This window comes from Myodes glareolus, chromosome 2 (genome assembly GCF_982192425.1).
Source record: "Myodes glareolus chromosome 2, mMyoGla1.1, whole genome shotgun sequence".
In the NCBI taxonomy this organism is placed as follows: domain Eukaryota; kingdom Metazoa; phylum Chordata; class Mammalia; order Rodentia; family Cricetidae; genus Myodes; species Myodes glareolus.
This window is the reverse complement of record NC_142027.1, coordinates 105,047,035-105,060,421: the sequence shown is the minus strand read 5'-3', so window position 1 is coordinate 105,060,421 and position 13,387 is coordinate 105,047,035. Positions and strand designations below refer to the sequence as shown.

The 13,387-nt window shown below is 52.3% G+C and overlaps 1 protein-coding gene across 2 annotated transcripts in view; it reads right to left on the bottom strand.

Moving 5' to 3' along the window:
• Window positions 1-299: 299 nt before the first annotated feature.
• Window positions 300-13,387, bottom strand: part of Mad1l1 (mitotic arrest deficient 1 like 1) — a 317,552-nt gene continuing 304,464 nt past the window's right edge. For both annotated transcript variants that reach the window (XM_048436907.3, XM_085683370.2), the window contains one exon: window positions 300-836. In XM_048436907.3, coding sequence (XP_048292864.3) covers window positions 678-836 — 159 coding nt within the window. In that variant the 3' untranslated portion in view covers window positions 300-677. The remainder of the gene's footprint in view (window positions 837-13,387) is intronic.

Sequence of the window (13,387 nt, the reverse complement as noted above, 5' to 3'; positions counted from 1 at the left end):
GTGGGCTGCCCAGATGTCCGAGAACGGCAGGCGGTGTGGTGGGGCCTGCCCAGGTGTCCGGTGGGGCACGGCAGGGGTGTGGTGGGGCCTGCCCGGGCGTCCAGGGGGGCACGGCAGGGGTGTGGTGGGGCCTGCCCAGGTGTCCAGTGGGGCACAGTGTGGGGTCTGCCTGGGTGTCCGGTGGGCACGACAGGGGTGTGATGGGGTCTGCCTGGGTGTCCGGTGGGCACGACAGGGGTGTGGTGAGGTCTGGGCAGTGAGGTAGCTTGGCGCTTTGGATACAGACATGGAGAGAGTGCTAAAGAATAAAACTTTATTTCATACGGTTTCAGGCCACAGCCTGGCCACCAAAGTGGCCCAAGCAACCAGCACGTGTGACTGGAGGCTGGTGTGGGGACACCTTGGGACAGTGCAGGGAGAGCCCCAGAACAGGAGGAAGAGGAGGAGAAGCCCAGTGCTTGGGGCAAGAGAGGAGAGCAATGGGGTGTGATCTGGCTTGGGTATCCCCAGCAGCTGCTCCTGCTGGCTAGGGACAAGAGGCGGAGTGGCTGCTGAAGCAGAGACTATGGCTGCTTTTTGTGGCATGATGCAGCTATGGTGGCAAGGGGGTCTGGGGACAGTGTGGGGTGTAGGCCGAGGTCCAGTGGCTGCAGAGTGAGGAGGCCCACAGGCAGAGGCTAGATGGAGGTCTGGCGGCTGAACAGCTCGATGGTGAGGGCGCTCAGGAAGGCAGGGATGCTGTCCTGCTGCAGCAGGTGCAGCTCAATGAGCTCAGGCACCGAGCGGGAGAACTCCGTCTCCAGCAGCTGCATCTTGGAGCCCGAGGGTCCTGTGGCCTGCGGGAGGAGAGAAGAGAGGCCATCAGCACTGACTGCTGGAGGGGTGGGGACCGGAAGCCTGTACTGCCTGCTACCATGACTGCAGCCAGGCTAGAGGGGGCACTGGCCTGCTTCTGCCCAATGCCCACTGAGGCAAAGTTCAAGGTCATCTGCAGAGGGAGCTGAGATTCACAGCAGGCAGCCAGTCCTGCCTTAGGGATGCTTTACCACAACAGGATGTGGACCCCTGGAGCCTCCATTCCAGTCTCCAGCCCTTCAGCTGTTCCATGCATGGCCTGGGGAGGTAGAGCAAGCCCCAAGCATCTTCCAGACTGTGAAGCCAAGATACTGGATATTGGCTCCTGGAAGGGTAGACTCTGGAGCCCAGACTGGTTCTGTCCTGTTTTCTCATGTCACTTCTAACTGCAGGGAAGGCAGAGTGGCTCTGTGACCTCTGTGATGGGGGTGGGAGTGGAGTGTGCAGACGGCTCAGAGCCACCGTGGCAGAGCTTGGCCTCCCAGGGCCTGCACAGGTTACTTGGCTGTCTAGCCAAGCTGCCCTCTCACCATGCAGGCCAGGCTGGGAGAAGCAGACTGAGGCCCTGGGCCTCCTTGTCATCCTGACTTTCCCAGCATGCTGCAGTGGCCAAAGATGTAGAAAGCCTGCTTGGTTAGGGGCAAAAGATCCCCACTTGCAAGGCCAGGTGAGAAGCGGTCACAAACCCATACAGGGCTCTCCCAGACCTGGGGTCTGATACAGAACTAGGGTCTGGCAAACCCAGGGCCCTCTTCATTTGGCCACAGATCCAGTTGGGTCCAGTTGGGAGCTGGGCAAAGGTCAGACTGAATGGTTCCTCAGGGAAGAAGTGGAAGGTCTAGTAAAGTCAGTGGTCTTATGGAGTCACCAGGGGGACATCAGGTAGGTCAGAGCCCAATAGGAAAGGCAGGGATCTGGCCAGGATGAGGAGAAATCAGAAGACCCGCGCAGAATCGGCAGGAAGTTCAGCTACTGTGGAAAAGCCAGGCAATTCCTAAGCATGACCATGTGACCCATTAGTATCTCTTCATTGTGCACTCAGAAGAACTAAATACATGTGTCCACAGAGATGTAATGCACTGTCCATAGTGACATGATTCATTCATTCATTCATACATACATACACACATATACACACACACAAATAATTCAGCCATGAAAAGGAATAAGGCTTGATGCATGATAGCTCAGGGTCAGCTCTAAGCACAGGAGCCTGTTTATGGGATGCCATTGACACGAGGCATCCATACAAGACAATATGGTAGGGGCAGGAGGCAGGCTGGTGTGTACCAGGGTGAGAGAGTTAGGCTTAGCGTGTCTCTGTGGATTAGCCTGTGAACGCACAATGGATGTGATGACGGGAACCCGAATGCACGGCCAGAGCGAAGCCAAGGCAGGACGAGTTTGTTCTGAAAGGTCCTTCCTGCCAGCGGCTCTGCAGGTGCCCTTGCTCCCGGGAGCCACACAGATGGCCAGGCTGCTCCCATGGGTCCTGGCAGCCCATGACTAGCATTGACTCCCCAGCATGAGCAAGAGGGGACCTGGGGGGACTGCAGTTGCCTCAGGGCATGCGAGGCTCTGTCTCACTGACTTGCCGAGCTGTCTTCTGGCTTGCTTGTTACCTGGGTTTTCCTCCTGTTTTCTCGCGTGGGCCGACCCCCCAGCCTGTTCCCATGGCCCTTAATACATTTAGCCTTGTCATAGTTCAACACAAACCATCTTTAAACAAAAATAAGAGAAACCACTCTGACCTTTTCTCAAGAAAATCCTTTCATTTCTCCCTTCTGCTCTCGACTCACAATGTTTTTCCCGAAATGTCAGAGGGGCTGACTCTGAGGCAGCTGTGGGGAAGGAGCAGGCGGAGCCAGTTGGGTGGGGGCAGGAGCAGGTGGGGGCACAGCCTCCAGGGCTCTTTCCTGTACCAGGACCCCCACGGTATGGGTCCCCTCAGGAGGATCTTCCAGATGTCATGTCTTCCCTGTCCCTCCTCAGGTGATCATGTGTGTGTGTGTGTGTGTGTGTGTGTGTGTGTGTGTGTGGTATTAGGGATGGAACCCAGGACCGCATACAGGTTAGACAAGCACCCCACCACCAAACAACAGCCCCAGTCCTTGCACTAGAGGATTCTAGGCAGGGGCTCTACCACTGAGCCACACCCCAGCCCCTCACTGGGGGATTCTAGGCAGGGGCTCTACCACACACCTCTTGTAACAAGTCCTCTTGTTAATATTGTTTTATTTTGAGACAAGGTCTCCTTAAGTTTTCCAGGCTGGCCGTGCACTGTGATCCTCCCGCCTGTGTCGCGAGCAGCTCGGATGACAGACCACCACACCCACCCTTTATTTAGAAGAGACCTTTCTGCCAGCACTGTTTTCCTGTTTCCGATAAATAGGTGAGAGCTAACGACACCACACGAAACCCACTCCAGGGCTATCTGCTCACGGAGCCTCTGTGCGGTCAGCACAAGTCCTGGAAAGTCCCTCTGGAAGGATGGAGGGAGGGCAGGAAGTGTGTCCCCCCCTCTGCAAGTCTCAAACAAAACCAAGTCTGGGTTTGTACCACAAGTTGAGCATGGCCCAAATAGCCCCATCCAGGTCTTCTGCCCACTCTTTCAACAGGTCTCCCCCAGGTGCCCTGCCCACTCTTTCAACAGGTCTCCCCCAGGTGCCCTGTCCCCTCGGCACTGGTGCAGCCCCACCTAGGGAAGTGGTCCTGGCTGATCAGCATGGACAGGTTGAACGACACCCTGCCAATCAGTCCCGGCACGGCTCTGCCATGTTCAAATGCCACCCGGTCCCCAGGTGCCTGCGAATCACCATAATTAGGGGCTGTTCACTTAAAATTAGAGCGCAATTTTTTAAAAAGCAAATTGCCCAGTCAGACGTGCTGGCTGCGGTTAGAAATATTTATGGGCTACGTGCATGTGCCGTCTCCAGCTCCCTCTCCCTCTGTGCTGGGGATGGGCCAACAGCACCGTGGACCCAGCCCAGCAGGGACGAAGATGCCCCGCTGCCGACAGCTGGCAGCCTCTGTCCTCTGATTTCCACCTCTACCTCTGGCAGGGGTCTATCCCTGACACCTGCAGCGCTGAGGGGCTTTGGGCAGCAGATGTGACTCGCTCTAACAGAAGCGTGTGTGTGAAGCCAAGGAGATCCGGATAAGGACATCGGGGTGGTCAGGCACACGGCCAGAGGGATGCTAAGGACATTCCATGAGCCAGCGTGGAGTGAGTCCCTATCCCTCAGGCCCAGGGACCATGGTGCTCTCCATCATCTCCCTCCTCCTCAGCTTCTAGACCTGGTCTGCCCCCTACGCTGCTGACACTACAGTGTCACTACAATGTCAAGAGTGTGAAGTGTGTAGGACCCCCCCGCCCCGAACTTGTAGTAGCTGGGTGGTGGAAACGGCAAACTACTGCAGGAAGCTCAGTCCAGGGATCCCCTTCACGCCAGCCATCTTGTATCGCCACCTTTCCCCACCAGAGCCTCTTCCAGCCTAACCTGGGGTGGGCGGCCCATGGAAAGAGCTGTGCCAGTGTGCTCCGGGACACTTGGTATCCAGCTCCCATCTTCCTCCCACACCCGAGGAACTGGGGGCCACTGGGTCGGGATGAGGAGGACAGAACTGAGGACGACCATCCTACACGCAGTTCCAGCTGGAGGAGCTGTGTCTGTGGCAAATGCCTTGCCTGGTGTCCCTGCTGAATCAGGCCAAGGAAAGTGTAATGTAGTGTGGGTTAATCACAAAGCGTGAAAGGAATTTACCATCCTGGCAAGGGGTGACCTTTCCCTCTGGAGCTCTGTGTGTGTTTGGGGGGGGGTGAGTGTGAGGCTGGGCCCTGCAGCCCCTGATGATTCTCAAACCCACAATTATTATTATTAGCTGCTTTCTATTTATGAGCACTGTGTCCCCCAGGCTTGCGCTCTGTTTCAGAGTTCCACAGCTGCTCCTGACGGGAGAAAGTGGAGGGCACAGGGCAGGAGCAGAGCACATGGGTCCTATCTGTGGAGTCTCACCCATCAGGGCAGACATGGGGGGCCTGGCTCTTTGCAGGTTTCCTGTGGACTTGGCGGTCACAGGGGCCCAGTATGTGCTGAAGACGTGGGGGCAGGGAGGACACGATAGTGGCCAGGTGGGCATGAAATTCAGTGCGTGCCCTGAGGTATAGGGGAAACACTGGGGGAGACTCTCTCCTGCAGCTAGGGCCTGGGGGAGCCAGGGCACCCCAGCTCCTCTGCTCAGAAGCCTTAGGGCTGGGAAACAGGATGGTTGGACTGGGCTCCTCACTGATTTGCCCCACCTACAGGGCACGGGGTCCCAGAGCCATCACGCTTAGAGCATTGCCATCAACTGGTCTGAAGACATAACCCTGCTGTCATTCTTGCTCACTATGTGACCAGGGTATATGAATTGCTTTCCATCTTTGAAATAGTATCCTCATATGAAACACGGATCAATGTCTTTGGGGAGACCGTAGGCAGCTCAGAGGATTCTGCCAGCATACAAAGCTTCCAGCCAAGGTAACGTACCAGTGACGGAGCCGCTTACTGGGTGAAACAGTCCACACGAGCTGGGGAGAGGCTCGGTGAGTACACAGGAGGATCTAAGTTCAGATCTCCGGTATGCCTCTAAAGCCAGGTGTGGCAGTGCACATCCATAACCCTGGCACTAGGGCGGCGGAGGCAGGCAGATTCCTGGAGACCATGGTCTGGCTAGCCTAGCTAAGTCAGTAAACTCCAGGTTCACTGAGAGACCCTGCCTTAAAAAAACAGGGTGGAGAGCTGTCGAGAGGGCTTAGCAGATCTGATGGCCTGAGTTTTCTCCTTTAAACTCACATGGTCGAGGCAGAACTGACTTCTCCTCTGGGTCCAATGAATGCTGTGCATGCGCCCCGCCCCAGAAGCAAATAAATGAAAAAATGGTGGCGAACACTGAGGAAGATGCCTCTCACACACACATGTATTTCTGTTACCCCCACATGTGCATATACCCACACAAACATACAAACACACATACATGAAAAAAATGCCACAAAACCCAAACTATGAAACATAGCTTTCTGTGTTACTGGACCTAACGGGACAAAGAATAGAAATGGGTGGTCTGAGATGGCAGGGCGGAGAGCTGGTGGGGGAGCAGAGGGAGGACTTTGAGAGTGTGCTCTTCTGTGGGAGGGTGACCGTGTTGCAATGAGCTCCTGACCAGGATAAACTAAAAGGTGGAGAGTGCCTAGCAGAGGGCTGAGAACCACCCTCTGTCCTAGTCCTAGGACAGGGACTCTTGGGGACTCAGGAGACACTACAAGGGTCTGACATCAGTGGCAGGGCAGAAGGAATCCTGCAGTTGGGGCCCACCCCACAAATCTTAAACCAAGGTCTCTGAGGTTCAAACTGCTTCCAGGTAACTCTACTGCAAAGCCAACAAGGTTTACTGTAATCTAGAAAAGCCTGGGACTGAGCCACGGGAGATTCGGCATGCTCAATGCCCACTGGTGATCAGCTGGTCACAAGAAGACTCGGGAACATGTGGCTCACAGGGAAGAGAAATGAGGACGGGTGGACAGGCTTGACAGGTGACATTAATTCACCACCGCTTTAAACCACAAGGCCGAAAGCTCGGAGACAGAAGAGTACAAGAAGAAGCCTGCTTGACCCCAAGCTGAACACGGCACCCTAAGACATGACAAGCAGTGAAGGGGACCAGGGTGGGCCAGACACTGCTCTGAAAAGATGAGTGGGAGGAGACACCCAAAATGACGCAGGAGAAACGATCCACTCATGGCAACTGGGCCACATGACAGGGTTCCACACACACCTAGAGTCCCAAAGGAGAGGCCAGAGTGTGCTGGTGTTGGCGAAGCAGCCCCCAGCAATCCACATCCATCTGTCTAACAGAGCCATGTCCATCCTGGCCTTCAGCGGGACTGCTTCGGACCATCTGCATGGCACATGCTGGGGTGTTTCTCTGTCACCTCAGACTCAGCTCAGACGGGTCCCTCCACCTTCAGAAGCTCAGACAGAGCGAGCAGTGCCGTGCGCACTGCAGTGCAGCAGTGCAGCAGGGAACGGACAGCGGCCCCCAGACAGCGGCTATAGGGAAGCAGGCCTGGGGACGGTCTTGTGTAAGGACATGCTTCTGTCCTTCTAGAAAGATGTCGGGCAACTGCAGCCACAGGAAACTGTGAGCAATGTCCTGCTCAGATCCTGGCCCTCAGAGCTGTGACAGTGATCTGTTACTAGTGACATGTAACCAACATGGGGATGGAAATGCTTGAGGAAACACTGCACACATGAAGCAATCTAAGTCTAAACCAAAAGACCTGAGAAGCCTAATAAACTCCAAACAAAGCAAGTGAAGAAAACGGCATCCAAACTTACATCAACTTGCTCAGCTCCTGGGAAAAGAAAAATCTCAAAGCAGCCGGCAGGAAAAGAAATGCTTTCTCTACGGAGGAATAAAGATAAGAATGACAGCAGATTTCTCCCTGAATACAATGACAGTAAGGAGGCGGTGGAACAACAGAGAGCAGACCAGCAATCCAGAGCGCTACTCGCAGTGGGATAGCAACCTTGAAGGATCCGCAGACACACAAAGCCTACAAGACTGACTGGCAAGCTGATCTATACTACAGACCATTCACCCACCCACCCATCCACGCATCCACGCATCCATCCACCCATCCACGCATCCACGCATCCATCCATCCATCCATCCACCCATCCATCCATCCATCCATTTATTCATCCACCCACCCACCCATACATACATATATATTCACCAATCCACCCATCCATTCATCTATCCACCATCCATATATCTATCCACCCACCCACCTGTTCATCATCCACCATCCACTCACCATCCATCTGTCCACCCATCCACTGTGTATCCATCTACCCACCCACCCACCCATCCATTCACCCACCCACCCACCCATCCATCCATCCATTTATTCATCCACCCACCCACCCATACATACATATATATTCACCAATCCACCCATCCATTCATCTATCCACCATCCATATATCTATCCACCCACCCACCTATTCATCATCCACCATCCATCCACCATCCATCCGTCCACCCATCCACTGTGTATCCATCTACCCACCCACCCATCTACCGTTCAGTTACCATTCATCTATTTTGCGGTTCTGGGGCTAGAACCCAGGATTTCGTGCAGAACAGTAAGCGCTCCACCCCTGAGCCACACGCCAGCCTCATGCGAGGATTCTTGGCAGTTACTCTACCACCAAGCCACACCTCCAGCCACTCACACAGACTATTAGGAGGATGGTGTCCCAACTCCACCCAGATCTGCCACGAAATCAAAGCTGAAGACATCATAAAGGAAAGGCAAAAACTACAGAATAAGGGCCCTCAGGTGACACAAAGATCCTAGCGCAGGCTACAACCCGGGCACACCACTGTAGTGCAGACTACAATTGAAGTGACCTCACAATTGTGTGTGTGTCACTTGTGTATCTGCCCTTGAACATGTACGCTCAGGCATGTGGAGACCAGCGGTGAGCCTTGGGTGTCATGCCAAGTGCAGTCCACCCTATATTTTATTTTGGAGAACACTGACATGTGGCTTTTAAAAATGTGGGTTCTAGGGATCAAACTCAGGTCCTCATGCTTGCAAAGCAAGCGCTTTGCCAAAGGAGCCATCTCTCCCCGCCCCCCCCCCCCCCCCCCCCCGCCGCCGTGTCAGTCACAACTGTATAGCTGTGAAAAACACTGAAAGATGAGTCTCAGTCATGACAGGGGATGTGACAAAATAGAACACCCCACTTTAGCTGGGAAACAGAGAAAGGGGATCCTGGGGCCAACCAGCACAGTCCGGTAAGGACACACACCTAGTGACCTGCTTCCTCTAGCAAGGCCCCAGCTCTAGACTCCCCCGGTACAGCAAACTGCCAGGACCAAGCATCTGCCTCTTGACCCTGCAGAAGATACTGCACATTCCAAACAATGGCCCAGCCAGACTTCTCCAAGAATACAAGGCTGCTTGGCATTGGAGACTTGTGGTTAACTGTGAAAAGGAAACTATACACTCATCTGAATGAAAACATGTACGTGTGTGTGTATATGTGTGTGTATGTATGTATGTATGTATGTATGTATGTATGTATGAACAAGCAACATACATTTCATGTGTGCATTCGCTTAGGTGTGTGTGTGTGTGTGTGTGTGTGTGTGTGTGTGTGTGATCACGTGAGTGTGAGGCCAGAGGACAACCTAACTGTCATTCCTCAGGAGCCATCCATCTTTATCATTGAGACAGGGTCTCTCACAGTCCTAGAACTTGCCAAGTAGGCCAGGCTGGCCAGAAAGCCCCCAGGATCTGCCTTTGTCTGCCTTCCCAATGCTGCGGTGACAAGTGTGTGCCACTATGCCTGACTTCTTCATGTGGGCTGTGGGGCTCAAGCTCAGGTCGCTATGGCTGCACAGCAGTGTTCTTATCCACCAAGCCACTTTCCCAGCACGCAGTAGGGTCAGACAAAGGGTGGAACCCATCCCCGAGGGGCAGAAGCTGAGGGCTCACTCAGCTGAGAGAAGATGGAGACACCCACTCACCACCGCTATGCAGGCATTCTAAGGTGTTCTACACTAGCAACAGACAGAAATTAAAAGTGTAAGCCAATACTTTTTGTTTTATAACAACATTGAAACATGAAATACCTAGGGAAAAATTGAGAAAAGATTGAAACAGCTGCAGGATGAAAATGAGATGGTGGGGCTCAGAGGAAGTCCTTTTCGGCTGGGAGATGCGTTGCTAAGATGCAGCATCCCCAGACAGCCCGCACAGTTGGTGCATGCCCAGTCAACACCCGAGTAACCTTCCGGCTCCTGAAGAATATGAATGGCTGAGTCTACAGTTCAGAAGGAGATCTACAAACCCAGGGATTCCTATGTGGTCTGAAAAAGAGCAAGGCTGGATAAACACTGGTGGAATCACAGAGTAGGGATGAAGATGTGGGCCTAGCAGCAACAGGCATAAATAGACAGTGGTGGCTCACCCTGAGACAGACTCTCAGCTCATGGCCAAGGTAAAAATGTAACTCAGTATTTCCTAAGCAATATCCATGTAGCAGGACACATGCAGCTAGGTGCCCTACTCCTACCTTATTTTTCTTTTTGAGGCAGGGTCTCATGAAGCCCAGGTTGGCCTTAAACACCCTATGGAGCCAAGGATGTCCTTGAACTCCTGATCCTCCTGCCTACATTTCTTGAATGCTGGGATTACAGGCATGCACCACCACCCCTGGTTTATGTGGTACTGGGACAGAACCCATGGCTTTATGCATGCTAGGCAAGCAGTCTGCCATCCGAGCCACATCCCAGCCCTCCACAGATGTATGAGAGAACTCTAAAACATGCACTATCAGATACAAAAGTCAACTCCAATGAATCAGACATGTAAAATGCACACCGTAGAACTGCTAGAAGAAAAGCAGAGAAAAATCCTTCTTAGATCGGACACCAGATGCTCACTCTACAAACGGGGTTGACAAAACATCCAGAGTCAGAGCATCTCTTCCCAAATGCTTCCAGAGAGTGAAGACGAATGTGGGCTAGGAGAACACATCACGGGCTGTGGCTGAAAAGGGTACCCAGATACACGATTCCCAAAACTGAGCAGCAAGGGAATACATAACCTAGTTTAAAAAAATGAGCCAAGGAGCTAGGAAGATGGTTCAGTGGGTAAAGAACTTGCATGCAGCCCGAAGACCTAGGTTTAATCTTTGGAACACATTAGTGGAGAGAATTCACTCCACAAAGTTGCCCTCCAATCTCCACATAGGCCCTGGACAGTAGTATTCCCACCAATAGATACTTTTTAAAATGAGCAAAGATGTGAAGAGACACATAACCAAAGGATGGCCAATACATCAGGCAGAGGTTCCATACCACTGCTCACCTGAGAAATGAAGGGACAAAGCCACCCATCTTATTAGCAAGCCTCCATTTTAGGACATCTGGTGACCAAGGGCTGAACTCAGGCTCCTGAATGTGAAGTGGCAGCAAAATATAAAACACACATCCTGGATACAGATATCTGAAGGGCAGGTCATTGACCTAAAAGACAGAGCTGCAAGACATCCTACATCTTGTCGACATTTTTGTGGGACCCTACAGACATCCTGCCTGTATCTACAGACCTCCCACCAGCTGAAAACAGCCTTGCGCCTATAGCTTGACCAATGAATTTAAAGAATTACCTCACCCTGCAACTCTTCGCCCAACCCTAATGAGCCAAGGTATATAGCTCCCTGCTTGCAGTTTTTCCCTATAAAAACCTTTTGTATCAGCCTTCCTCCCTCACTTGCTATACTGAAGTGACGGATGAGGTCCTTGCCCAGCTCAAATAAGGCTTTTGTTCTTTCATTGGAAAGTCGGTTCTGTGGTGGTCTTGTTCTGGGGGGTCTTGAGACACGAGTACAACAGGAAACACAAGCTAGAACCTTCCCATTGGAGTGGCTGAAATGGCAAAGACCCTGTAAGGATGTGGAGCTGCCACAACATCCACAAACTTCAGGAACTGTAACAGTGGCCCACTGCGCACACAAGTCAGAAACATCGTGAAGGATTATGCATACATGCTTCATAAGATCTCATACTTCCACACCGACATACGTATCGGGGTAGGAAGCAATATGTGTTGACACCAAGACACGCGTGTGAATGCTTCTTGAGAACCATATTTGCAATAGGCCCATCTCAATGTCCATCGGCAGGTACATAAACAAGCAAGTTGTGGTATGTCCATCCAAAGGACTACTTACTAGTTAGTATTCAAAATGAGTAAATTGATGTGCAAGACAACATGGATGGGTCTCACATTAATTCTGTCAAGTGGAAGAAGGCAGAGAAGATAAAACCCAAGGACTGTAAACTACACTGACAGGAGATACTGGGGTTGCCCAGGAGTGGGGTGAGTTGGAGGGGAAGTTGTAAAGGGGAGGATGGGTCTCTTGGGATGTCAGTATATCTGAAAGTCTTGGCGATGGAAGATGTGCCTCCATTGTTGCAATGAGGCAGGCCACAGGCTGTCTTGGGTGAGCAGGACAGGGCCTCGCAGACACAAGAGGCTCCCTGTCATTCTTAGCCTTGTTTGGATCATGGTCTCTCCAGAGAAGGGCAGTTCTGGCTCCCTGGCCAGAAAACCACACAACACCTGCTCAACACTTCGTACATGAGGCTCAAGAGGTTCCGGGAAGTGCCCCACACCTATCAAATGGCCCTAGTCAAGAGTGAGTTAGTCAAGGGGCTAGCAAGACGGTTTGGGGGTGAAGAACTTGCCACACAGCCTGAAGACTTTGAGTTTGATCCTTGGAACCCACAGAAAGGTGGGAGGAGAGAACTCCGCAGAGTGGTCCTCCATTCTCCACATAGGTACCCTGGCACAATACTCCCTGAGACAGGGAAAAAACAAAAAACTGGGGAGGATGTGAAGAGCTGGAGCTACGGAAAGCAAGTGGTATGGCTTCAGAAAATTCACAAGAGGGGTGCAGAGTTGGCTCAGTGGGTAAAGCGCTGGTTGCATAAGTACAAGGACACGAAATCTTGGGTACTCAGAATCAGGAGCGAGGGTGAACGTCTGTAACCTTTCAGTGATCCTGTCTTAAAAAATAAGGTGGTGGGAGCTGTTAGAAATGGCTTAGCAGGGAAGAGCACTAATTGCTCTTTCAGAGGACCCAGGTTTGACTTCCAGCACCCACATGGCAGCTCACACCTGTCTATAATTCCAAGATCTGACACCTCACACAGACATACATAAAGCAAAACACCAATGTACATAAAATTAAAATAAATTATATAAAAAAAAAAGAAAGAAAAAAGGTGGCAAGGGTTAGTAACAAAATCCAGCAGTAGAGTACTCGCCTCATATGGCCGAGATCGTGAGTTCAAGACCAAGCATCACCAAAACAAAACAAAAGTCTTGGGGCTAGCAAGGTGGCTCAGTGAGTACAGCGCTTGCTCCGAAAGCCTGACCATCCGAGTTCAATCTCTGGAACACACTCCAAGGCGGACGGAGAAAACCCACTGGCTTTCATATGTGCACTGTGGCATGCAGCCCCTGGCCCACCACAATAATAATAAACAAATACGTTTTTAAAAAAGATTGGAGAGGAACAGAAAACTATTCCTAGCATCTTCCTCTAAGAGAGCGATAGCGGAGGACACTGGAATCAGGAATGGCCCTCCTGGCTCCCCATCTCAGTTTATGCTGTGTGCCTGCTGGACAAGGGCTCGGCAGCTCGACAGCATCCCCATCCATGGGAAATGTGTCTTAATAAAGTGGTTTAACAGTTAAGGCCTGGCTGCCAACTGTCCGTGCACTGGTAGGCAAGGCCTCCTTTGGGTCTGGGGACTTGGCAGAGTGTGAGCCTCAGGGCTCATAGCCCAGTCTGTCGCTTACCTCCTGTTATCACACAGCTAGTCATGGGCTGAAGAGGGAACACTATACTACAAAAGTCTTGGGGCGAGCCTTGTCTTTACCCATGGCCGGCTTCCTTCCTGG